Source organism: Takifugu rubripes, chromosome 21 (genome assembly GCF_901000725.2).
Source record: "Takifugu rubripes chromosome 21, fTakRub1.2, whole genome shotgun sequence".
NCBI classification, from domain to species: domain Eukaryota; kingdom Metazoa; phylum Chordata; class Actinopteri; order Tetraodontiformes; family Tetraodontidae; genus Takifugu; species Takifugu rubripes.
In genome coordinates, this window is record NC_042305.1 from 13,227,623 (window position 1) to 13,254,587 (window position 26,965).

General features: G+C 45.4%; 1 protein-coding gene across 4 annotated transcripts; it reads left to right on the plus strand.

The window, feature by feature from the left end:
• Positions 1-1,736: 1,736 nt before the first annotated feature.
• ebf2 (EBF transcription factor 2) lies at positions 1,737-26,482 on the plus strand. Of its 4 annotated transcripts, none has more exons than XM_003974888.3 (16): positions 1,737-2,561; positions 3,953-4,109; positions 5,671-5,734; positions 6,960-7,015; positions 7,124-7,197; positions 8,407-8,475; positions 20,783-20,864; positions 22,085-22,226; positions 23,133-23,263; positions 23,422-23,548; positions 23,664-23,752; positions 23,842-23,907; positions 24,303-24,477; positions 24,570-24,752; positions 24,837-25,007; positions 25,188-26,482. In XM_003974888.3, the coding sequence occupies exons 1-16, from the start codon at positions 2,428-2,430 to the stop codon at positions 25,217-25,219; spliced, it is 1,752 nt and encodes a 583-aa protein (XP_003974937.1). In that variant the 5' UTR covers positions 1,737-2,427; the 3' UTR covers positions 25,220-26,482. The 4 variants fall into 4 exon arrangements, with proteins under 4 accessions (XP_003974937.1, XP_029686041.1, XP_029686039.1 ...); XM_029830181.1 differs by having other exon boundaries at positions 1,738-2,561; positions 5,677-5,734; XM_029830179.1 differs by having other exon boundaries at positions 1,738-2,561; positions 24,837-26,482.
• The last annotated feature ends 483 nt before the right edge of the window (positions 26,483-26,965 follow it).

The following is a 26,965-nucleotide window of genomic DNA, read 5'->3' on the forward strand; positions in this document are numbered from 1 at the left end:
CGCACGCGCACGCCACGCCCCCCTTGACCTCGGACGCAGTGCCATCCACAGAGAGTGGCTGAGGGCTCTCCCCTGGGAGCAGGGGAATGCCGGAGAGGACGAGCGGCACACGATACCCCATTGTTTGGTTTAGCAGTCACTGACTCCCCCCGCTGCTACCGCCACCACCCGCATCACCCCCCCGCCCCCCCGCAACAACACGGGCTGACCGTCTCAGCGGGTTAAACTGATTAGAAAGACGTTTGCGGTCCGACTAATCCTCCGTCCTCGCACCGATTCCCGGCTCCTCCAGCCTGGGAAGTCAGTTTTCATTTCCTGATCATCATCGTCATCATCATCATCATAGAACCGGATCCCAACAACAGGTTAAACTCATCACACCTTGTAATAAACCACTAAGATAAAATCGATTAAGCCCTCAGATTTATAGCGATACTTAAAACTGTAGGCACAATTCCGTCTTTCACGGGCCCTTTTACTTAAAAGCACGCGAGGGTGCGTTAGATAAATACCTATGGGACTGCACACATTAATGCTTCTGTGAATATACTGCAGTACAAACAAACCCAATTCCTAGAGTGACGCGCTGATAGAAAATCCAAACTTTACACGCAGCTTTTGAGGGAAAAAATGCCAGAAAAATCAATATCCCGCATTCAATTCAGCCCTCCCCGGATTGATTGATCAATCATCCAATCAGTGATGATTTGCACGGCTGTGACGACGGTTCCAGCAGAACCACAACAGCCGACACTTGTATCTGGAAGCTCTTTTCCAGCCAGTGTCGGAATGTGATCCCAGAGTGTCATCGCGTGTTGGTTTTTCGAGGTTAGGGAGAGCTGCCAGTCACGTTAGGGGAAGCGTGCGAGGGGGGACACGGCGACAGGGCGGAGACTGCAGCAGGATTCCCCAAGACTGCTCTCATAATTGAGCGAACATCTGACTTTGTCCCGCGCTGGCAGATGGTGGGTTGAGGCGCGATCCAAGGGGGGAGATTTACATCCATTGTCCGGGCGCACAAACTCCACAAAGAGACAATAGTATCGGTAAAGGGCAAAAGAGAGCAGGGCTGGAAAAAAAAATCCTTTCAAAGCCAAACCAATAGCAGCGGAAATTAAGCCGGTCTGCAAGAAATAATCAAGCACATAGAACATTTTAATGCTGTTGGGCCGGAAAACGTTAAAAAGAAAACTGGTGCTGATGAAGAATCTGGGGTTCTGCTTTTGCGGCAGCATCCAGGAGAGAATGTTTAAACCGGAACGGAATGGTCGAAACTTTAACCTGCGCTGTCAGCTGTGTTCGGAAGATGAGTTCACTCTGCATTTGATTAGACCGTCTGCAGAACTGATTAAGAACTAATTTCGGGTGCTGTCAGGCAGGAGTCCGACGCCAATCAGAGCGCAGCCCTGCGCGCTGCAGGAGGAGATTGATGGACCAACCAGACGCCCATTGTGGCTGCTGACACTGATGCGATACCTCCTCAGCAGAGTCGCTGCGCTCAAAGCGACAGACGCTCGGGCTGCTGGATCAGGCCGGATGTCAATGCTGGCTTTATTCACACTGAAAGAAAGAACACAATACACAGGACTGGCTGTTCGGGGTGTTTATTAAAACTGGGCAATATTTTGTGCAGGAAAAAGTCTGTTAACGTTGGACCGTACATTACTGGACCCCCCCCCCCCCGTTATCCACACACTAATGCGCTAAATGTTTCAAATGACATTTTCGCTCTTCTCATTTCTTTTCCTTTTCAAAGTCAAACGAGGTGCGCGGCTCCTCTCTTCGCCATGTGCAACTCAGTGTGAGTAAAACTTTGTTTGGTTGGATGCTGATTTTGGCAGAGGTCCAAACAGCGGATGCACTTTACACCAATGAGAGCATCCATTTCAACAATCGGTCCCCCATATGGCACCGAGGCCCCTCCTCCACGCTCCATCCCGGCAGAGGGTCTCATTCATGCTTCCAGACAGCGGTTCACTACGAGCCTCCTGGCCCTCGGATCAACTGTTCTGATCTGATCTGGCCCCGCGACAAAGGGAAGACTTTTATGTTAAAGATTATTTTTTTCTCTTTGGACTGCCTGAGGAGTTGAGTCCTCTGGGCAGGTGACCGTTTGCGTTCGGCCCGAGATTTGCGCTTGGACAATACTTGCAGTAAGAGGGGGAATTTATCTGTCACCATCGTTTAAGCCTTAAACAAAAGTGTGAGTGGATTCTTATTGAGGCGACATCTGAAACACCACAGGGACGTTCGTCCAGTGTTCAAAGCTGTGTGAAAGCTCAGTGGTTTTGTGGCGCTCTGGAGGAGCGCAGCGCCTTGCGGTGGACCTTCTCTTGTTTGCCAAAGTGCTTTAGCTTTTTCCACTAATTATTCCCCATTGAAGTTTTTCGATAAAAAGTGCACTGAAACGAACAAGACGGGGCTTAAATGTTCGGGATCCAAGAGCACCTGATAAGAGAAGTGAGCGGATTAAAAGAGCGAAGTCTTGGAGAGGAGATGGATCCAGTCCGGTCGTGGGTGCGTAATGTCGGGGTTGTGGATGCGAACGTAGCGGCGCAGAGGTACAGTACAAACACAGCTGTTCCGCTGACATTAACTCAGTATTTTTCAGCTGCACTCGTTGATTTTTATTCAAATGTCATTATTATTTTTCATGATGAAGCATTATGTGTTCACCGATGTGTTATATTGAAGGTGCGGTCTTTCTGTTAGAAACTACTTGTTGCAAAAGATGGCGAGGTTTAGGTCTATATTATTAATATTAATAATAATAATTTTCTTATTAGTAGCAAAAGCATTAATAGTAGAAGTGTTTCTTTACGTCTTGCACTTTGGTTCCTGTGTATTAAACCGTAACTTGTAACTTTAAATAAATCATTTTTTATACGCAAAGCAGAACTTTGCAAAAATAGTCTCATACTTTTTATTCATAACCCAAATATCTAATATATATCCCCCCTAAATTATGATACAACCTATTTGTTTTCATAGAATAGATATTATATCTGATATAGTTTTCATTGGTAATACCTCATTCAGAAACATCGGGGCCACGCAGTTTAGATGCTCAGAAATGTTAATGTTGTTCAAAACTCTTCGCAGATTATTCCCATGTCTTTCTTACTTTTCATTTATGGATTTGCGTTTTCATTTTGTTTGGAGACCGGAAAACAAAACAATGGGTGGAATTTCCCTAAAAACGCAAATAATTATGTTTCAAGGGCGCACGTCAAAAAATACTTTAATAATCTCAACGCAAAAATCATAGTTAAAATCCCTTGTTTAACTGTTTTTTTTAAATTTTTAAACCCAATTCATTGTGACTAATTCAACTACCTTCTTATTTTAAAAAAAGTCACATCTCACATTAGGTGGAAATGTTTGAGTTTTGTTTTAAAAAAATTTAAAGTAAAAGATGAAACGTACCGCGACGTTTGAGGTGAAATAGATTCCAGCGGGGAAATGATCAGCTCATCGATTTTTCAACTTCTTTGTTTTCAGTCTGGATCAAAGTCCTTTATAATTTTATTTTTTTAAACACATAAATTCAACAGTTAAGCTTCTCTGTATTCTGTATTCTTTTTATATTTAAATTATTCAAATTATTCTTGGACACAATTGATAATTATATTCTTAAGCCTTAAAACGTTATAATGATAATAATGATAATAATTATTGCTATTTACCCATTAGTCCTTTTAGAGTATTACAAAAGCCACAGGCAATTTGTAATTCTATAGAATTAATATATATTTCCCAATAACACACATTAAAGTGCCTGAAAATCAAACATAATTTATCTTCACACATTTTAAGCTTGATGATTCTCATGTCCTGTCTATGCCAAGGTGGATTTTAGAGATTGTAAACCAGCTTCTTCAAGATATTTTGTTGTCTGAATGAGATGTGTTGGAGGATGAAGCTGAGTGTCTCGTCCTCTCTGCGTCCTCAGTGGGGTCGCTCTGTCCAGGGCCCATTTCGAGAAGCAGCCGCCCTCGAACCTCCGCAAGTCCAACTTTTTCCACTTTGTCCTGGCGCTCTACGACAGGCACGGCCAACCTGTGGAGGTGGAGAGGACCTCGTTTGTCGACTTCGTTGAGCATGACAAGGTGTGTGAGCATCTCTGCTGAAAGGTTTTCAGCAACCCTAAACCATAAATGTTATCACAAACGGCCGAAAAACAGTGAATAATACCTGTGGAAGGGAAGCGGAGTCTCCCAGCCCTGACCAGGTGCTCATCCTGAGCTCCTCCATTAAAGCTGAACATATTGAACAGCTGATGGCAACATGTTTACACAAGTTTTACCCTCAATGAGCTGATGATGGGAGTTTGAAATAGAATATCTAATGACTAATTAGCAGCTTGCCTCATTAGGAGGACATCACTACTTTTAAAATGCAAATTATGCTTGCTGCTGTTACATAGAGAACTCATCATCAAAGTCTCCATTCCTTTGTGCCCCCCCCCCCACCCCATATTTCAAATACAGCTGTGGGGGGAGCGTGATTCCTCAGGTTGGACAAGACCAAAATAAGGAAGCGTGCAATGTGAAGTTAAAAGGAGACGAGAAAGCAACGTCTGCAGGCCTTATGCCCGGTGTTGACGGATGTCTCTGCCTCGTGGCGAGGGGAGTTCTCCCCATCCTGTCAGCCACAGTTCACACGTAGTTTTGTCGTGAACTGGAAGTGAGGCAGCAGTGACTGATGCCAGGGCTGAAAGCTGTCAGTATGCTCCTTCCTGTGCCATCCGGCGCAGAGTAATTTGACGGCTGTGGAGGGCTTTATTTTCTGCATGGTTACCCTGGCATCTGTTTTTGCTTTGTAATTATGCAGAGGTAGAGAGGTGGCGCGGCGAAATGAACGTTCAAAAGTTGCCATGCAGAGCATCGTTCTGATGTGGAAGGCCCATCGCCACGTTTGATGCACTCTTTTACTTTCTGGTTCTTCCCGATGCATCTTAATTCCCGCACATGCGCTTCCCCTCCATGCAACTGTCTCCCTTTTCTCCATTCCGCACTTTCTCTACCTCCCTAACCTTCCTGGTTCCCTCTCCTCCTCTCAGACTCCCGTCTCAGTGATGCCAACCTCCTGGGTTATTGGACCAGAGAGCAATCCTTTGAGACCACTTAGAAAGACCAGTCGAGGTAGAGGAAGTGAAAGGAAGGGAAGGAACAAGGAATGGAGAAAGTGTGTGGAACTGTACGTGTGTTTGTGTCTGTATGCGGTGGTAGTGGTGGGGGTGGCGGTGTGAGGCTGAGAGCCTGGGGGGAGGGAGGGTTAGTGGAAAGGAAGTTTTTCTGTCAAGGTCGAGTGCTGCTCCGTTTCGCACACAGTTCTTTCAACTCTCCGAGACGCACTTTGCGCACACTCGCATGCGCATGTATCCGTGCCAGTGCTGAGAAGAGAACAATTACAAGTGATCTCAGGGTTTTAGGTGTTGATATCCAACATGCTGGTTCAGACTCTGCAAAGATCCCTGGGTAAGCGCTCATCCTTCGAGTCCCACGTGGGGCAGAGCCTACAATACACTTTGATCTTGACGCTGCTCCAAAAAGAGGATGAGCTACAGGATTAAGTGATGCTCTGCTGTATTTATCTGTTTCCCAAATGTGCTTAACTGCATGTTCCATTTTTTGTGTGTGTGTGTGTGTGTGTCCTCTCTTTTCCAAGGAGCAGTCAGGAGAAAAGACCAACAACGGTACTCACTACAAGCTGCAACTCCTCTACAGCAATGGTGAGTAGACTCCGACGTGGCGCCAAGGCCTACAGCCCAACACATGCACATTTTCCCACATCTTTGCTGCCTCCTTTCCTGACTCACCTCGCCTATCTGAGCTCATAAATAACCTCCTGCTCATCCTTTAATCAATGGGTTTGTACTGCTCGACGTGCAGCTCTGCACGTCTGGGCCCACGTATGGCGAAATGATGTCGCTACCCCGGCCCAATTCCCCTGTCCCTCATTCACTCCCAGCTTCCCATACCTCCCTCCCCCCATGGCGCTTCCACATCAGATCCCGAGAAATACACAGAGAAATTTGCTTCCCATGAGCCACTGCTGCCCCTGCTCTGCCATCATGGTGGCACCCATGGGAGAGAAGATAAAAGAGATGCTCCAGAGCAACCCCCTTGTAGATGCTCCAACACACACAAACACACACACACAAGTGCGTACTTACACACCAAACACACTCCTCCACATCCTCTCGTCTCACCCCCCTCCCCCAAGCGATATCAAAGGCATCTCAATTGAGACTTTGATGAGGCGAATGGGTCTTTAAATGCAACGCTCTCCATAAAAATCCTTTGGATGATGAATTCTTTAAAGAAACGATTTGATCCATGCCTCTGCTTCATCACGTGCCATCGACAACACCAGTTCTGCATCAACCACAGGTTTGTGTGTTCTCCAAAGAGCCCAAATCAGAGCCACACCTGGGTGAACTGATGTGAAGAACACACTTACTTCCTTAACTCACCAACTGCTGCTGGCAAATGATCTATCAAACTTTAGGAATTTATGACATGTTAACTGCAGGGGAATCATAGGGAACCATTGTGAGAATGGCACTGGGAATTCTGTAGAATATGACAAATCGGTATCAAACACGATTCCCAATCCCCTCAGAGACCATCAGAGAAAACATGGACTTCTTGCCAATCTTATTTCTCCATGTTGGCTGGCCTGTGTTCAACGCTTCCTCTGAGAACGTATTCACCATATTTTGACTAAAAAAAAGGGACATAAAGTCATAAATCTTTCCATTTTATTCTGCGAGTCCTGCTGTGTTCCTTTAAAGCAATTGGTTCTGGTGGGTTTAGCGGTCTCATTCCAGCTCGATTGATTCATTTCACAATTGCAATGTTTTAAAAATATACTGGTGGGGGTTTTCCCCCCCATTCTTTTCCTAAAATCAATCATTTCAGTCATGTGATCACAGCCAGGATCATTTTTTGCAGGTGTTCGCACAGAGCAGGACCTTTACGCACGACTTATCGACTCCGTCACTAAACAGGTTGGTGAGCTTTCCAAAAATCTGCTCTAAAGGAATTTAACCCCCTCCTGAAGGTAACAGTTTAAATCTGTGAAACTCAATCTGTTGCTCTTCATCTCCTCCCCTCAGCCCATATCCTACGAGGGACAAAACAAAAACCCAGAAATGTGCAGAGTTCTCCTCACACATGAAGTCATGTGCAGGTGAGTTTTTACATGTGCAGCCCCCAACGGGCACAACTTTCACCCACGAGTCACCCATTATAATCATCCAGTGGGTTGTGTCACAGTCAGGTTTAAATGTAAGTTTAGGGCCACGCTAAGAGCTTTTTTTTTAAAAACAAAAACCAAACTGTGGTTTCAAATGTAAGTCTGGCCTGTCATCCTCACTGTTTCCGTGGTGACCCCTGCTGCTTTCTGCTGTATTGCAGCATGTTATCAGCCAGCTTCTGTTTCTTCTTGGCGCTTGTGCCAGTGTTGGGAGACAATCCACCGTCCCCAATGAGAGGTGACCCCCCCCCAGCTCCTATACAAATTATTGTGTTTGAACTATTTCAATGAGAAAAACAAGATCTGGGCTTTGGTTATTATTTTACAGCTGAAAAACAAACAAACACAAAACAGGTGAAGATGTGTTCCAGAGAGGTAGGGAACTGGGACACTGACCCAGGACCCATGTGGTAGCAGGAGGAAAGACAGGGGGCTGGAACATGGAGAGAGGGGCTAACAGAGTGGGGTTTGCCATTGTGCAGCCAGCAGATGCCCGAATGTGACTCACAGCTGGCTAATAACAGAGCCGGAGAGGCAGAGGGCAAGCGTCACAGCTGGGGAGTGAGGCCGTCTGACAGGGGGGCGGAGGGGGGCAGGGCAGGGCCAAGCTGGGACACGAGAGGGGTAAGGCGAGGTGTAGGGGTGGCAGATGGTTAGGGGTGGGGGCACCTTTGTTATTCAGTGAAGGGGACTTTGTGGGGGCGGTGGCCAGCAGGCTCCTCAGACAGGACTGCTGACGAATGGTAAGATGCCGTGTGTGTTTGTGTGCGTGTGTGAGTGTGTGTCTGTGTCTGTGTATGAGTGTGTGTGAGCGTGCGTGAGCCTGCATGGGGGTAGAGTTTGATTTTGAAATCAATGTGACAGATTGCCTGGCTGGCTTTTCACTTCTGAATGGTCTCTCACTGTTTGTAGGGTGTGTTGTTGTACCTTTTCTTCCTCTTTTATTCCTTTGTCTCTTCTTCCCCTCCCCTCTCATGCGTCCTTTGTGTGATCCCGGGCCTTGGCCGACTGCAGGGCTCAGTAGTCTGGGTTATAGTGGATGTGGAGGGTCCTGACAAATGATGCCTCCTCCTTTTTAATTAGTTTTTCCCCAAACTGACTGACTTTTTTTTGTCTTTTCTGTCTCTTTAACTGCTCACCCAGCCGCTGTTGTGAGAAGAAAAGTTGCGGCAACAGAAACGAGACCCCCTCTGACCCAGTCATCATTGACAGGTAATGAGATCAAATCACATCCACTCTATTGCACTCCACCTCAGACAGACAAACAGGTACTGTAAGAATCCCCTCTGAGTCCCGATACAACCAACTTCTGGGCAAAGTTGCACAGTTTCGTCCACGTGTCTGACTTCCATGTGTTCCAGTTGCTTTGATCCAAACTGATGGCCTGTTTTCAAGCTGAGATCTTTCACTTCTATCACTCATTACATTTAACGTCTGGCATCACACCTGAAACCTTCCAGAATTATACATTTGCTTTTATCAGAAGCATGTGGCTCTTTTATACCTCCAGTCAACCCCACATATGTAGTAAATGTTCACCCTGACGGGCATTTATCAGGCTTAAAAGCAGATGACCGACGCCATGATCAGCATGTGTGAGCGCTTTCACGCGTGTGTGGCTCCTGAGGTCCTGCCTGGCATTAACCAGCGTGATGAAGGCTCATGAGCAGAACGCACAGAAAATACTTTCTCTGCTGAGGATGCTGAGGATGCAACCCTCATCTCCTGAATCCATCCGGTACCCCCCAGTCTCTCCTTTTCTATCTCCCTTTCTTTCTACCCTTCTCACAAACAGTCTGTCGAGAAAACACTCTTCATATATGTCAAGGACCCTTCTTCCCCCTCCTCAGTTCAAGTTGGCTGGCTGTTGACAGCATGTCTCCAAGGATCTTTGCCGAAGATAGTTTTCATATAATGGAAAAATCGGGCTGTTGTCTTTTGAGTTTTCCCATAATTCCTTGGAGCAGCTGCTTTTCTCATTTACTCTAGCACACTGGTCTCCCAAACTTTTTTTGTACATCCTCCTTACATGGCTAAAATGCATGAAAGTTTGTTTGCGTGTCTTCCTGGAGGAGCAACTCCTGCCCCACTGTGCGCATTTGTGTGCAGGCTGATATCTGTCTGCAGGGATTGATTTAAATGGAATCATTGACCTACTGTACTCACTAATCACACTGGGCATATCCCGTCCTGATGGGAGCTTCTTCCTCTTGACTGGCCTGTGAAATCCACTCCTTGGGGAGTATAGAGTACTAGCAGCAGTTAATTTCTGATAAGCCAATGGAATTTTGCGTGGCCCTGTGCCCTTATGTTCACACTGTCAGTAAAGTAAAGAGATTTACAGGACAAAGAGTGTATGTGAGGTTGTGGTACACACTTGTACGGCGTTCACAAACAGAGGTATTTTAATGCAAGTGTGTGTGTGGAGATCCTTACATGTTTATTTATGTATGTATATAGATGTTTGTGCAATTGTGTATGTGTCTTTGTGACCCCTACGCTGACCTTTTTTGCTCAATGCTTGGGTCTTAAATTATTCATGGCTGTGTGTGTGAATCTGTGGTTCCAATAATCAGCCTCCTGCTCCCAACCCCAACACCTGTTCTCCAATTAACATGCAGCGTGCTGGGGCCCACTTGCTCACATCGCCCAGCTTCTGCTTTCTACCCATTTTTTATTTTTCCTGCTCCCTTCCTCCACTTCTCGCCCCCTATCAGGACGACTGCGCGGCCTACTCCGCCCTTTCCACTCACATCTACCCGGCGTTTACCATTTTACTTTTCTGCTGCTTAATAACTCAGTTCCTGTTCGTTTCCTTCCCTTTAGCCTGTCTAATTTTTCCATAATTAGGTGGTGTCATTAGGACACCTACCCAAGCACAGGGGACTCAGCAATTCCCCAAACAGTCCAAACCCCCTCTTTTCTAATCTCCTTTCCATATTGTTTCAGTTTTTTTCACCCCTTCTCCTGCTGCTGCTGTAGTCCCCCCCCCCATACACACACACCATTCCCACCTCCTCTTCCCCCTAATCCTTATTTGAGTGAAAGGAAAGAGAGGAGATCACAGCTGATCCACAGGGAGGGGTGAAGGGATTGGGTTGGGGGGATGGGGGGTTTGAGGCTCAGGGATGAAGGGGGCAAGGGTAGTGACAAAGAGATGACTCTTGAGTTTCCAGCGAGAGAGCATTATCTGATGTCCTGCACCCCGCCGCGTCTAATAGTTTTACAATTGTGTAATAGTAACATTGGAGAGCTGCTGTACTCACAGACCTCTTTGACTCCTCCGTTTAGACGCTGTCTTGTCGTTGACTGATGAGCTGACTTGTTGTCTCAATGGTTAGATGATTGATCAGCGGCCAAACAGATCCATTCCTGTGAGAACCATCACCATTAACCACTTCACCTCCAAGCTCACTGCACTGATTGTTCCTGCTAGTTTGGGCTTAACTTCATGGATGTTGGTGCTCTCGTGTGAATTTGATCAGCCCCCCAACAATTTTTTGGGGGGCTGATCAAATTCAAACATGAGACTTAAGAAAAGTAGAGCCCCAAACCTTGTGAACCGTTTATCTGGGACGAAAGACACCTTTTCAGATTTATTTACCGGGTCCCTTTACCAATGACAAGCCTGTCAGTTAAATTAAAGACAGGATTATCCTCATGACTGATTCTGGCAGTGCTTTTTCACTGATATTCTTTCTGTCATTATCTAGAGGTCTTCTTCTCAGAGACATTCTCAATATTAACTCAGGTAGATCTGTTAATGGTGGGATTATTGCCACTCTGACCTCTGACCTCTGGGAAAACTATATTGGTTCTGGGCCAAAGCTGGCCCCTGTATTTATGAGTAAACCATGGGTTTACAATGGAGACAAGCAGATGTCAGTATTAGAATTAGGCACTGTGTGTTTTTGGATTGGCGCAGCGCTCGGTGGGAGTGCATGCTTTTATATTTGTCTAAGAAGGTGGGATCAATATTCGGTCATAAGGACTGTGAGGAGGGATCCATGGTATGGCAGGAGCCTTGTGAGGATGGGGGAGGGTGGTGATGAGGGGGGTGATCAATGGCAAGCACTATCTCACTAATTGATCGTGTTTCCAAGAGGGGGCTTTTTTAACAAGCCTATGCTCTGAGAAAAGGAGAATAATCAATAGGAATTTTCCAATGTTGTCAATACGGCTTCTCCCCCTCTCACATCCAAAATGAGCTTGGCAAGATTTACACACACTCATATATGTCAAGGTTTAATAAGCAAGTCCTCCACCTGGAAGGCACCAGTGCTGTCGTTTTTCACGTATGAGGTTCAAGCAATTTCAGATGATCATTTTACAGTTTGAGAAATGATTAGTTGTCCGAGCTGTTAGCTCCACTTCAGATACTTGGTCTCCAAGAGGAATCCATTACTCTTAATCTAAGGTTGTGGGTCGTATCGATCTGTTTGTGGTCTTGGTTCTAGTTACGTGCATGTACCACAGCTTTGTTTTCAACTAGTCCGGCCAGTTTCTTTTTCCAGCGCTAATCGATATGTAGTAGATAGCTTTACAGTATTCTCAGCTCAATTACAAAATTCCCCCGTGGAACATTTATAATTTGTTAATACCTTGTACTCTTGCAAATCCTGGAGGGCGTCCCAAATTAAAGAAGATTGCAAAGATAAAGCCACGCCTTCAGTTTCCTCTCTCTCAGACTAGTGAAACAGTTTGACAATAGAAATATTCATAAATTATTTGCTGCTGTATGCAATTATCTGGTTTTGTGAATCCGAGCAGTAGTTTGGCCATCCTATCATATCCACCTTCCAGTGCCTGCTCATTTTTGTATCAATATAATCGAGGTGTATGCTGGCAGGTGGGATTAAAATTTACAAGCTTCTGATGCTGTTTTCACCGTCGCATTTATTTCACTGTTCCTGCAGCTGGAACCATACTGTAGTTTCTGCCTGTACTGTAAAAGTAAGGAACACAACCTTCCATATTCTGCAGCAAAAGAAAACAAAAGCTCTGGAAAACAACATTTAACTATCGACCAAAGAATAAAAGCATTTGTAACATTTGTTGGACCGTGTCAGGGGTCAAATTCCTCCCCTTTCCCAGATGCATACTCGCATACTGCTGCCAAGTTGCCTCTTTCAGTCATCACGTATGTGCACGCACACAAGATGAAATATTTCTTTTTGTTGTAAATAACTTCCATAAAAGCTGAAAACTGCAGGGCAGTGCTACTCTTCAAATAAAATCCAGAAAATTGAGTTTCTGACGTGCTTTTGTAAGTGTAGCAGATTAAGAAAATCCATTTCCTCCATCTCTCACACTGAGATGAAATGTGTTTTCTGTTTTGGTCTTACACCAAATGTAAATGCTCAAAATCTGTCACAACCTCGCACAGTTACTAATATGCTAATCACACCCACCTATCACACACACTTTACATGGATACACACAGAGTTCGACACTTTGGCCCCTCCAGTTTTCTGTCAAGGGCCCCCAGTGCTGTCCAGTCCCTCCAGACCCCCTGTCAGTGAACCCCTCAGGCTCAGGGGCCTGGCAGCGTGGCGACAAGGCCTTGAGGCTCCAGTGCACACTGGCTTACATTGCAGAGCAATATGCAGGTTGGACCACTGAGCAGCTGGCACAAGACCATGGGGATGGCTCCCCCCTTGGGGCAATTCAGGAGGGAGAATGACACAAAGACAGACAGGGAGAGACGATGCGATGTCTGGAATATCAAATTCACTGACAGGTTGTGCTTCAAACTGCAAGGGAATTAGACTGGCAAAAATAAAAAAGAGAACACTTTGTAGAAACTTTCTGGTCTGATGTGAACCAGGACGATCCTGGGCTCCAGTGTGCACAGGAAGTGTGTAATGAGTAGTAGGTTATGAGCCGAGTTTGTGTTTGGTCACCTTTGCTCCGCTTCAGGCAGTGTTAGCTGTTGAGGCTTGAACCCTGACACGAGGAGTAGGCCCAGTTTGTTTTCTTTTAGAGAGCCTACAGAGGGGGCAGTCGGAAACAGAGCGGGGAGAGATGTTTTCGCAGGAAATGGGAATGGACTACCAATAAGCTAATGTGGAGTAACTGCAGGGGGGAGGTTTTGAGTGGGTAGGATGCAAAGAAGAGGAGAGAAAGGGATTAAAATATCTGAACTGCTGCTCAAAGGCTCCCAAAGGCTCTGAAATTAGTCTCTCGGCAAAGTGGCGAGGGCAAACCCGACCATTTGTCTGGTCAATAATAACGTTCACCTTTGATTGGGCCTGGAGAGATTAAGAAGGGGCACTCAGAGGATCAGAAGAGGTTAGATTAGTGTGAATTAGAGGTACTTCAAACCATAAAGTGAGCAACTTGTGATTATCATGGTGAGTTGAGGTTGGTTGCCTTGTTTTGGATTGAACTCTAGACCTAGTGTAGTTGCCACTGTAATGGTACCAGTTTAATCAGGTGTGTGAGATGGGCGACAATCAGTCACCGTATCAAAGAACAAGGGTGTTTTTTTTGGTTGATGTCACTGCTGTTGGGCCCTGAGCGAGTGTGGTTGTGCACATGTGTGTGTGCGTGACCATCGTCCTGTTAAGGTCTTAAATTTCACTAATGACTTAACGATGCCCCCTGGTGCCGGCGCGGCCCCGCTAGACACTTTTGTTTGTTTGTCTCCTTATCTGGAATCTGTTCTCAGAGTCATAATTCTGAGAGCGCCCCAGTCTCGCTGTTTTTGAAAACACACGTCACTTTTGAAAGCACAACACTAATATTTGCACATCTGAGGCATTTATAAAACTGATTTACTCTCGAATGAATTGTTATAGCCAGAAATGCAAACAAGTGAAAGCAAACAAGCACTATAAATGTAGTTTTTGTAAGATGGAGCTGATAACATCGTGCAGATAGCACGGGAGCGCAGGGGAGAGATTTACATGCAAGCAGAAACGATCGCGAGTGCTGCAGCTTTTCTTTCCCCCCCTCCTCACGGGAAGAAGTAAGCCAGGCTTAGGGAAACAGGAGTATAATGGCTGTAATGTCAGTAGAATGTTTTGGATGCGGGCGTGTGTCATCGCGTGTGTGCGGAGGTACTGATGAATCTGTCAGGTCTCAGGGCAGGGGGTGATGTGACTGCTGACAGGCTCCCAGCAGGCCTGCTGAGAGCTCCAACAGTCTGTGTGCCCTCCCTGCAGCACCCCCACCCCGCCATCACTTGACTCCCCCCTCCTCTCCCAGTCCTCGGCTCCACACATTTGTTGCCACGGACAGTAAATTACAGCCTCCTGGACCTCTGCCTGATTCCATACCCATGTCTTCACGCGTTCCTCTCCTGCCTCCCTCACCCCAACGTGCTATTAACTCACCTTCCCTGCGTACGTCTGTCTGTCTGTCTGTCTCCCTCCTTCTCTCTCCTTTTTCTCTCCCTGCGTCTGTCATATTCGCCTTGGCTCTTCAACTCCTTCAACCCCTGTCAGACTTCACTCCTCTTTCCTGTCTTTCTTTCACTTCTGTTATAGTTTTGTGTTCTTCCATTGTGTCACGTTACAGTACACTCCTCCACTCCCCCCCTTTACTTTCTTACAGGCAGGTCCCTGTTGTCTAAGCTTCACAGGTTTCATAGCCTCTCCTTTTTTTCTGTCTTTCTCTCTCTCTCTCTCTCTCTCCCCTTCTCACACACACACCTACACACGCACACACTCGCACACACACCTCCCCAACCATCCGCACCCTCTCTTTCTGGAAACAGATGTTGTTTGTCAGATCTTATCATTACTGGCTAATTAAGAAGACATCTCTTCTCCTTCTGTTGTTGCGTCTCTCTTTCCTCTTCTCTTCCTCTCAGTGGCACCCATCCCAGATTCATTGGTCTTGTCAGAGAAAGGTTCAGGTCGAGCTTTGATAGCCAGATTATCGGTCAATCTAATTGATGATTGATTGAAAGGGTACGGACGCAGCAAGATTAGTGTTGTTGCATGGCAGGTGACCTCCTGGTATGCCTGAAATCTATTCAGCTTCAGCTTCGGAGCTCAGTGTCTTCATTCGACAGTTGAGAGTATGTTTTGAATCCTTGTCCCTCAGGACTCAGCAAGCTTGCTGGGAGAGGTGAGGCTACTGATGGGACTTCTATTCCCTGTCCTGGTTGTGAATTCATGTTCTCAACACTTTGAATATCCATCCATTTGGCAGCCTGTCTGTAGTCTTGTGTGGCTGGGCTTTGTATGCAAACCCTAAGCTGAGACATCAACTCATTTCCCATCCCCAGCAGCCAACGAGATGTAATGCCGTAAACCTCCGCGTGAAACGGCAGCCTTCCTATCACTTTCGCTTTCTTCCTCTCCAGCCGAGCTGCCGGGCCTCGCTTGTTTTTGCAGTGGCGCTGTTGAAGGTTTTATGGCAATGCTAAGCTCAGTAAATCAGCGCCACTGCTTTAAACGTTCGACTTTGTCACAGCTCTCAAGTAGTTTTGGAGACGGTGTGGGGCTGGGGCCGAGGTTGCAGGGGTGAAACCAGCCTGGGAGGCTGTGGGGAAAGAGGCCAGAAGGGGCAAAACCAATCCAGCAGACATTATGTTTTAGATATTTATATGTTCACTGTCTGGGATTGATTTTATCACAGTTTTAAGTTATTATTATTATTATTATTATTATTATTATTATTATTATTATTATTATTATTGTTGTTGTTGTTGTTGTTGTTGTTAATATTATTATTATTATCATCATCATCATCATCTTTTTACAGACATTTCATTTTAATTGACTTTATTCATGCACAACAATATGATTATCATTAGTTATACTACTAAACATTGATTGTGAATTATACTGATTAAAACATGACATTTTGCCAACTTCAGAGTTTATAATGTGGAGTCAACATCAGGTTTCACACACTGGTACTAATTCTACTGTGGTTAAAGCTGATTTCAACAACCAAAGAAGTTCGATTAGGAAAGCGGATAATTCCATTAATCACAAAACATACAAAGATTTCAATAAGTCATTTTAGGCTCTGGGCTGCTATTCTTACTGCTGGGTTGTTAATTGGCCCTCAGCTGTAACACTTGGGTTAAATTAAGACACCATCTGTCTTTTCAGTGATGACTGACACATTTCAGAAACTGTTGCCAAAAGAGTTAGAAACTCTGACCTTGGATCCAAATAGCCAGTCAGATATTTGCTGGTGGGGCTGATGCCACATATACCCTGCATGTTTTTGGTGGTGGAGGGGAGGTCGGACTGAGGAGCGGGTGTGAAAGGTCCTGTGGTGGTATGTGACAGAGGGGGTATCAGTTCATGGAGGGTTTTCTGTGCCCCATTAGCAGTGTCAAAGGTCATGTGCCCCGGGTGTTAACCCTGGTGACCAGTCTAACTTCCAGTCTGCCAGGGGACCTGGGTCCAGGGGTATTTATTACTAACCCCCACCCCAGCTTTCCATCCCCCCCAAATGCTGCTCTCCCACTGGAGGAAAACAAAACACCCTGATCCCTCTCAGCCCAGCCATTCATGTACTAATTGGTTTCATATCCATACGCTGATGCATGAGGACTAATTTGTATATTTTTGCCCTACATACACTTCAAAAAATACACTTCAACAATCACCAAACAAACCTGGCGTTATTTCTACTGAAAAATCCGATCTCTGTTCTTACACGAGTGACTGTGCACACACGGCTGCTTGCGAGTTGTTGGTTTCCCTGTGAGCTCATGCATGAACGTGTATGTGTTTTGTACAGCCAGGGTGACATATGCATGCGTCCACACAAGCATCTGGGCTTGCTGTATGAGTTAGTGCTCCAAGTGTGAGAGTGTGGCAGAAGAAGGCCCTTAGCGTGTCAATATGTTTTAATGCTTCACATCTGGTTTCCTAATTTTCCTCTCCCTGTTCGCCCTCCCTGTAGCTCCCCTCCACCGAGATGTCAGGACACTGTTTTGTTTTTTCAGGGTGATGGAGGGGATGTTGGATGAGTGATGGTCCCGAATGCAGGACATAACATTACCCCCCTCTCCTTTCTTTTTTAGTTATCAGTTTCCTCCACTTTTTATTTTCTAGAGCATCAACGCAGACTTTGACCTTCTGTTTACTGAACACATGCCACAAAGCGCATCCACATCTGCCAAACAAAAATGACGACACCATCCTCCTCTCCGTTCTTCTTGCTGCTTCCTATTCCATGATGCTGTATCAAAGCATACATTTGTCATGTCTGGTGCTCTAACTCAAAAGGCCAAAGCAAAGCCCAGAAAGATGGGTGGAAAAAGTTTTCCAGCTGTGCCGCTAACTAACTTTAGACTTTGTGCATCACATGCTTCAAGAGTCGCTGCTACCAGTAAAGTTTCATTTACAATGAACACAGAGGGCGATGTGTTTTATGTCTATGTGAAAAGGCAGTTTGTGTCAACAGTGATTAGTGCTGATGAATGCCTATGAATTTTTTTAGAGGTCCTGTGCTGCTTGGGTGCTCGCTGCATGATTAAGGCCATATGTAAAGCAAAGTGTGTAACACTTATGCGTAACAGATGCCCCAGGGATCCGAGAAACATAAAACTTAAGGGCCACACCGATGGGGGAAATATGTACAAACGCCACATATTCACTATTGTTTTTAGATTCACTAGTTGCCGACCAGTCTTGAATTAGTTTTAGTCGTGCACGTTGTCACCACCCGGATGGCCGCCTCATGCTGCGTGTGCCTGTGTTTAGTCTTGGGAACCGAAGCAGATGCAGACAAAAGGAATCGTAGACCTTGACAAAGAGGCAGAAGTGAAGACAGAGAAGAAAAAACAGACACCCTGCGGTGCCACAGTGGAAAATGATCCCGAGGTTTAAGACTTGGAGTCTATGGTTTGTTTGTGTTTCCTGTTTCAAGTGTGTCTGTGGAGGGTAGGTTCGTGGGGAGGGGGAAAAAAAACTCAGTTTCCATCGCTGCAACACCGTACACCTCTGTGAAAATTGTGATTTTTCATGCATACGTCGAAAAGATAAAGAGAAATAAAGCTCTGAGTGGAAATTGTTAGTTGCCTAACACCAAATTATCTATCACTGTTAGCATGTGCGACAGTTTCACAGTGAAATGTGTTTCCCATTAACTGTGTTTAAACTGTGAGTGACTTAACAGTCTTCTAAACAAACAGAATCGCCACCGTTACGTCTGTGTTATTCAATCTAATCATCTGTGAGTGCAAAGAACAAGACAAATAGTAACACTAAACATGCCTGAGCTAGTGGAGTTTCTTTGAAAATAGCTGTTCTCTGCAATTTCCCTGTGACATGGAGATCACCTTCAACTCCTTGCTCGCGCTCCTCATCCGCCCGCCCTGGATGGGGAGGTGTGTGGGTGTATTACATTACGAAAACAAAAACAAACAAGAGCAATATTAAACTTTTGCAACCACAATAGAGGAGGGGGATAAAAACAGAGGGTCTTCGACTTCTTATTAATTATGCAAGATTAGTCTAATTATAATTCAGCAAATGAATGTGTGGCAGAAGGTGCGAGGCGACGGGACTGGGAGATTTGCATGTTAAGTGGGCAGAGGGAAGCGGCTAATGCATGCTAATATATGCGTCAATGTCTCGCTTTAATTTCAGCATTTGCAGCTGTGTGCGTCCGAAACCGAGGGGGGTGAAAAGTTGACTCAATGGGTTTTATTTTTGGGGAGGGGGGCAAGTTACATAGGGGTGTTGGTGTATTAGAGTGTGAATGCATGCATGTGAACGCACGCGTCTGCGTGTGTGGCATCTGGTGTCATGCAAACAGGGAATGATGAGAAGAAGTCAACAAACAAGGTCAAGAACCCTTCAGAAAGTGCACGGAGCTTGCGATGGATGAAGACAACCGCTCAATTAGGGTTTTGATTTTGCTATCTGAGGCGTCGCTGCATTTTTTCTCATGTCAGTCAGTCAGATGAATGATGACCCCACGTTGGATAAACACTGCTTAAGTCCAAAGACTAAACATAGTTCCAAAAACAAAGATTCCGTCCCCTACTTATATATATATATAGGCTGTTAAAGTGGTTCAACGTCACTGTCCACTACATAATGCACAGTCCCCAGAAAGGTAGTAAACAGAGCTAAACAGGCCCATGTGGAATTTAACATATTACCACCCAAAACTCTGCTTGGAAGCTGGTGGTCCGGCTCTCACTAATAGATTATGGTCGCCCTTTGCCAAACAAAATATTGATTGTCCTCCACAGAAAGAGCTCAAATCAAGAATTACTGGACTCACTTTTGGAAGTGGGAGCTATTTTCAAGCCAGTTTCATTTCACAGGGGATGGAGCTGGAGCGAGCGATGGAAGAAAAGCTGACAAAACAAGGGAGAGACTGGTATTCACTGGGAGGGTTCAGGCATGTGAAGTTCCTCTCCCAACAACCGTTTTCCATTAGAATGACTTATATCTGCAGAGCGCGCCATGTGGGTGGGATAGTTGACCATGTGTCCAAATAACCACGGCCTCCATCTGAAGCATTTTTCTTCTCTGCCGTTGTCGCTCGTTTAATTGGAACATTAATTGATGCGTTTTTAACAAGCGTGACGGAACGACGCTCCCCGAGATGTGACGTAGACATCTGGTCTAAGGGCTGGGCCGTTGTCAACCACCACAATTAACACAGCGCCGCTTCCAGGCCCACTTCTCTTCTGTTCCTCTGCAAATTCTGCAGATTTCTCCCGACTGAGTGATGTCCTGAGCCAGGTGCACCTGCTCTCGTGCACGTTCCTGCCTCTCACCTTGCAGACGCTCCCTCTACCTCTACTCTCTATGTTTCCGTGATGGAATGTGTTCTTGTTGTTGCCTTCCCTTTCCCTCCACCGTCTTTGCCTCTCAGCATGGGGACTTTGGGATTGCGGCAGAGCTTCGTTGTCAAGGCAACGAGCTGTGTTGCCGAACTGCGTACACCTGGGATTTGGAGTCTCTCTCTCTCTCCCCCCCTGTATTCTTTCCTCTCCTCTTTTTATTCCACCTTTCTCTCAGGTTTTCTTTGGTGTTGCAGAGGCTAGCCGAACCCTCCCGTTCTCTGTTTCTCTCGCTCTCCTCAGCCTATCACCCTCAAGTACTCACTCATGCATAATGAGACACATACAGTTGAAAACAAAATCCGTGTCCTGCGCTTCTATCACTGCCTTACATTTCCACCTCCTCATTTCACTTTCTCTGTAGATGTCTATACTCCGTTCCCTCTCCATTCCCATGTGGGGGTTCAAATATGGCTTTGCGGGATACCACAGTCCCCTGAGTCCCCGGGCATACATCACTGTCTCTGGTTTACTTTGAAACACAACAGCGCTGCTCACCGGACGGCGCTTCAAATTCTCATCACTTGATTTAAAGTGTAATAACATTGACTTAATATGGAGCTAAACAGCTGTGATTGATGTCAGAACTGCAATCAAGCGCACGTGACAGCGGCATCCCGGGAAAAATAATGAACGTTTCCTCAGAGCGTTTCAAAGTCGCAAATGATCACAGGCGTGACTCCTTCATGATTTCTTTCATTACTGATCTGCAAACATGTGTCCTTTTATTTACCTTTGCAGGTTCTTCTTGAAGTTTTTCCTCAAATGTAACCAGAACTGTCTAAAGACGGCTGGAAACCCAAGAGATATGAGGAGATTCCAGGTATGAAATGATCGCTAATCTACGTTCTTGTTTTTCTTTGTCTTTCTTCTCTTTGATTTCATTTGTCCAACATATGAGATGGTGTTTACACGTCATCAGTCAATTCAGAGATTGAGGTGAAAGTTAAAAATCAATAAGAAGTTAGTAAGAGAAAGCGAGTCAGATATGTGGGATCCATGATTTTTTTTGGTGGGAGTGGGGGTGCAGGAAATGGGCTGAGGTGTTTCAGGAAGTTGTCAAGAATTGACTGATTGGGTCCAGATGGAGGAGGTCATGCTCTGTGACCCAGGAAGTGGTCACAGGGGACACTCCCGCCTCACTTCCTCCTCCGTCTTTCAGCAACAGCGGCTCCCCGTCTGGCATTCTCCTTCTCCCAGCAAACCTCCGTCCCTTCCTCATCTCCGTGCCTCCACTGTCTTCCACCTTGTTTGCTTTAACTCCTGCAATGTGAAGTTATGGGTCTGCAGACGTTCCCATACTGGGTTAAAAGGTGATGAGAGCTGAACGGGGATGGGGGGGGGGGCTGCTGCTTGATCCAACCTTTTACACCTCCTACAATACAGGAATGATGCCACAATTTCTTCTTAACTTTAGTAAAATTGTTACAATACATAATATTTACTTTGGCAGAACTAACCAATTGGTCCTTTCTATCAGATTTCATAAAAATGGCAAAAAATATTAATGGGTGACATTTTCAAAATCCAAATCGCCCCATATCTAAAACATAAAAAACAAGCTCTTAAAATGCAATCTCATCATCGCATTTCCATTGAGAGAAAACTTAACACGCAGCGTCCCATCATTTATTATGTCTGTCATCTGCGTAAAGCCGACCTGGGGAGGGACACACATGGTGAGCCCAGAAAATCAAATTAAGGCTACTACATATATCATCCCACGCTTTTAACGGCCAGCTGAAACGCAAGATTTGATCCATATGTTCGGATTGAAGGAGAACGGGATGAGCTCGCTGTGACCTTTATGAATCAAAGTTAGGCAAGAGTGTGAAGAACACATGGAGACCTGAGGGGGGCTGGAGGGGTGCACGAGCGGTGTCATCGCTAGAATGTCGACATATTACGATCCCGGGAATGTCCCATTACCTGCTGAGAAATGTCCCTTTCCCTGTATATGGAACCAGTTTACTGCTGTAACCCGACCTCGTGACTCGCAGCGCGCTGTCCAACCTCGACGTTCAAGCCTCTCCTGCCTTTCAGGTGGTCTTGTCCAGCACTGTGAGCGTCGACGGCCACGTCCTAGCCGTGTCTGACAACATGTTTGTTCACAACAACTCGAAACACGGCCGCAGAGCTCGCCGGCTGGAGCCGGGAGAGTCTGTGGAGGGCACAATGGAATATGGTGAGAAACTGGAAAACACTGCCGCGGTGCACGTATGCTGTTTTATTTTATTGCACATCCATTTAATCATTCACTCTCAAATACATGCATGATCACAGAAATTAACTGTAACAGCCGGAGCTGTCAAATATCCATTTCAATTAGCGTGATGTATTAGACATGACCAACAGTGGTGTGGAGGTCTTAAACTGCGCTAATTATTGCATTAACTGGTTAAATGTCTTCGCATAAATGTAGATCTGATTAATGTCTTAAATTCATACAATTAATAATTGTATGCACTTGCTTTGCCCCCAGTTTTTCCAGGCTGATTTTCAAGATTATTGCTTTTCATTCACACAAAGACTGATTTAAAGAATGAAGTTGTGCGTCAACATGCTGATTAATCCATGATTATTGGATAGATGCTTACAAACGATCACAACAAACAAGCACTTAGATTCCACAATGTTGAAGAAGGTGCCGACCTCAGTCACTTATGATGACAAACTGCCATCAGGTGTCCACCGTGATGCAGACGAAGGGCTCACAGATGAGGCAGTTTCTGGGAGAGAGACATGTAATAGGAGCTTATCTGGTAACTTCGCTGAGGGGCTGCAGCTGGAAGTCCAGCTCAGTTGTTTGGAGACACCAGAGGGAGATTAGCCTAAAGAAATCAGCATTCAGAGTTCTTTTAGTCCCAATCGCAACAAAAGGTCTTTGTCATTCATGTGATGGAAACAAACCTTTAATGCAGTTAGAACTTAATAATAAAGTGCTCTTCCTTCAATACCATATGCTTGATAAAACTCACTGAATCAATATCATTGATCAAAGGCTCTTGGTTTACATAATGCTGTGAACATTCATCTTTCAGGATTTCATCCTCTGCTCTCGCAGTGACTCTGATTTTCCTTTGCTGTGCAGCGACTCCCTGTATTAAAGCCATCAGCCCCAGCGAGGGCTGGACCACCGGAGGCGCCATGGTCATTGTCATCGGGGAGAACTTCTTTGAGGGGCTACAGGTGGTGTTTGGCAGCATGCTGGTGTGGAGTGAGGTAGGACTTTTCTCTAGGATGTTTCGCTAACGGCGGTGCAGGATTCCACAGTTACATATGTGCCGAGGAGCTTTCCTACAGGCCTACAATGTTCTTTCCAAATATTCAAAATGAAGGAAGTAATTTGTTTCCCTTTTGCTGCTGTCTTCATTTCTCAGCTGATTACACCTCATGCCATCCGTGTTCAGACGCCTCCCCGGCACATCCCTGGAGTTGTCGAGGTCACGCTGTCATATAAATCTAAACAGTTCTGCAAAGGAGCACCTGGACGCTTCATCTACACGGGTATTTATAGAGAACACATGCTCCCTTTTTACATCACAAACATGAGGTTTTCGTCATCTTTGAGCACGGTTTGATGACCCCTGTGTAATGTCCTTTATTATTGCCTATATTTCAGCTCTAAATGAGCCAACCATAGACTACGGCTTCCAGCGTCTTCAAAAAGTAATTCCTCGACACCCCGGTGACCCAGAGAAACTTGCCAAGGTTAGAGATTACATATACTGCACTCGCTCACGTGTTTTCCAGAAATAATTCTGAGCCGTGGACAGATGTTAAAATGCTATTCTTTGCAGGAGATTCTCCTGAAGAGAGCAGCAGATCTTGTGGAGGCTCTGTATGGAAATCCACACAGTAATCAGGTAAACGAGATAGATTATAAAAATAGATATTGTAAATTACATATTGATGTACAGCTTTATCTGTGAATTCCGTTTGCCAATGGTGTGCTAACCGATGTCTGACTGTTTTCAATTATCTGAGTAATAAAGCTGCGGCAACATGAACGTGCTCCAGATGGCGAAACCATCAGTGGATATATTTTGACGACTTCTCTGGTTGCATTATGATTGCATAATATGGTGCATTAGTGCTTCTAGAAGCTTCAACAGCTGTGCACAGTAGATTGATTGGACATGGTTTTGACTCCCCCCCCCCCAAAAAAAAGTCATACATGTTTACCAACAAGCAACAGATGCATAGAGAAACAGCCCTAAGTGTATGACACTGTTGGCTAATTTCAACCTATCTTTTGCAGGACATGCTGTTAAAGCGAGCAGCTGATATTGCTGAGGCACTCTACAGTGTTCCCCGCCCTCATAGTCAGCTGCAGGCCCTGCCCAGCTCACCAGCTCACGGCAGTGTCATGGGGCTGGGCTCCTATCCCTCCCAGCTAGGCGTCAGCATTGGGGAGCATGGACAGAGCAGTCAAGGTGCGCAGAGTGATTTTTAAAAATGTGATGCACATCCGTTCCCAGGCAGAACTTTACAATTGATGCAGCTTTGTTCTAATTTTGCCCGATAGGTTACATTAGGAATAGCAGCAGTTTGTCTCCGCGGGGCTACCCGTCAGCCTCTACTCCACAGCAATCAGGCTATGGGGGCAGCGGAGGGATGACTGGAGGCTATGGGACAGTTCCCATGACCAGTCTCGGAGTCCCAGGCTCTCCAGGGTTCAACAGTGCCTCCCCCACGGGCTCTCCCTACAGTAAGACTATTTTGTCTTGTGTAATTATCTTCACATTTACAATACTGTCAGCCATGATGTTGACCAGTATCCTCTCTCTGACAGTAATGCCCTCCAGCCCAACTGTACCAGGAAGCTCCAGCTCCTCATCATCTCTCTTGCCTTTCTCGTCCTTCCCATCTGCCTCTAAGCAGAAGAGTGCTTTTGCACCCGTCCTCCGGCCTCAGGGCTCTCCTTCCCCGGCCTGTCCCGCCTCAGGGGGGAACAGTTTTAGAGGTAGCCACCCGACTCACTATCTGACCCCACTGTCCGAACTTACAAACGCCGTTTAAAGCCGTCTACTACCCACTCAAAGGCTTTGGGAAAGAAGACCATTGCTGGATGTACAATAATTCAACACCCGACTCTTTAGAATCAATCTATCTCTTTAGATTGTCTGTATTTTTTCCCCTCCAGCACTGTGGGGCCTGCCTGTCCCTCCGATGTAGCAGCTCACCCACTCCGATCTACCACAGACCAGGTCACATTGGCATTAGAAGGGCCGGGAAGAATGGAGAATTTGATAAGTAGTGACCGTGTTAAGTGTCCTCTCCTGAGCCAGCCGAGGTGAACTGTAAGGGGGATGAAAATATCCAAAGAGCAGTCATCTATTCCAGAGACACCTAACTCTCCATAGGGGACGGAGTCACACTGGACCATATATCACTGTGTGTTTGCATCAAGAAAGATCGCTATTAAACAAAAGGAAAGCTTGTCGTGAGGTCACCCAAAGCTTCTACATCTGCATATACCTCTCGTCTCTTATATGCAGTACTGGGTTCCCCCGAACCTTTTACCAGGGACTTACACGACCAGGAACGCTCAACTTTACTGGCAATGAACCGCTGAACTATGAAGTTGTGGCATGAAGAAGCAGGGTGTGATTTGTCTACTGTATGTATGGACTCATTAAACGGCATGTGTGTACACTGTCTGTGAGGTAGCGAGACTTTTGTAGTAGACTTTTTGAAGGCAATTTACATTCCAGAAAAACAGACCCTTTATTTTTTGTTCTGATATCTCTGCAGTCTTTTCAAGGGAGAACTCTTTTGTCTCAAGGGTTGTTATTAAAGGAATTCATATATTGATTTATTTAAAAACAAGCAATTTAACTTATTATAGTTAGTTTAGCGAATAATATAAGCTGTTTTTTTTTTAATTGAAACACAGTAGTTCTTCTCCAGCTGTCAATTCTGTGAGGTGATGCCTAATGATGGTTTAATGATCACATGATGACCATTTTGGATTTTAGAGCTTTTCTCATATTGTTATGCGCTTATCGAAAGATGGTCACTGTCCTGGTATGTTTAAACTTTCACATAAAAAGCCATTCTGGACATTATATCATTCCAATTTCTAATTTACTTCAGGCCTCTAGTCTCTATGCAGTACGGTAAGTGAAAGCACAAGCTGCTCCAAAGAAAAGATCGGGGCACATTTGGCATTCATTTAACATTTACAATTAAAAACTAATGCCGCTCACTGAATTTCCTCCTCATATCTTGAGAACGTCATCCTCAGGATGTGAAAACAGCATTTACTTCTTTGTTTTTAGAAATTGGTTAATTTTATTTATTTAAAAAAAAAATAGCAATTTATTATTTTTCGAAGCCATCTTTCTTTGAATTGTAATAAAATGGCGCAAATGTGATTTGTATATTTCAAGGTGTAATTTTATTTTGTGCTCCAAATAAAACACATGAGTCAACAATGTGGTGTGTTCTCGACCTTGTTTTGACAAGTACACACGCGGACACAGGTTTTCCAACATCTCTGGGAATTGTTTTTGTCTGCGCTCGTCACCTGTGTGCTCCTGCAGCCTGCAATGCTGTTTTGTATATATAACTGATGAGCCGCAGCTTCTTAATTGTGAGGCACGCGTTAAAGACAGAGTAGAGCATGTCAAAATAAACAACAACACCCCCCATCCTTCTCCTCTTCAGTAAGCCAGCTTTTCTCTCAGGACCAAGCCTCTGGGGGCCTGAGCAAGAACCACATGAGTCTCCCTTCATTGTGGCCTCTCTCTCTCTCACTTTATAGAACATAAAGCCTCTCCCTCTCTCCAAACACACACACACGCATGCACACACACCTAGGCATGTGCCTCGCTAATTCTTTATTTTGTACTGCTTTATCTTGTCTTTCTCCCACTTCCCTCTTTTGCTCCTCTCAAATGGCCCTTCTCAGCTAATGTA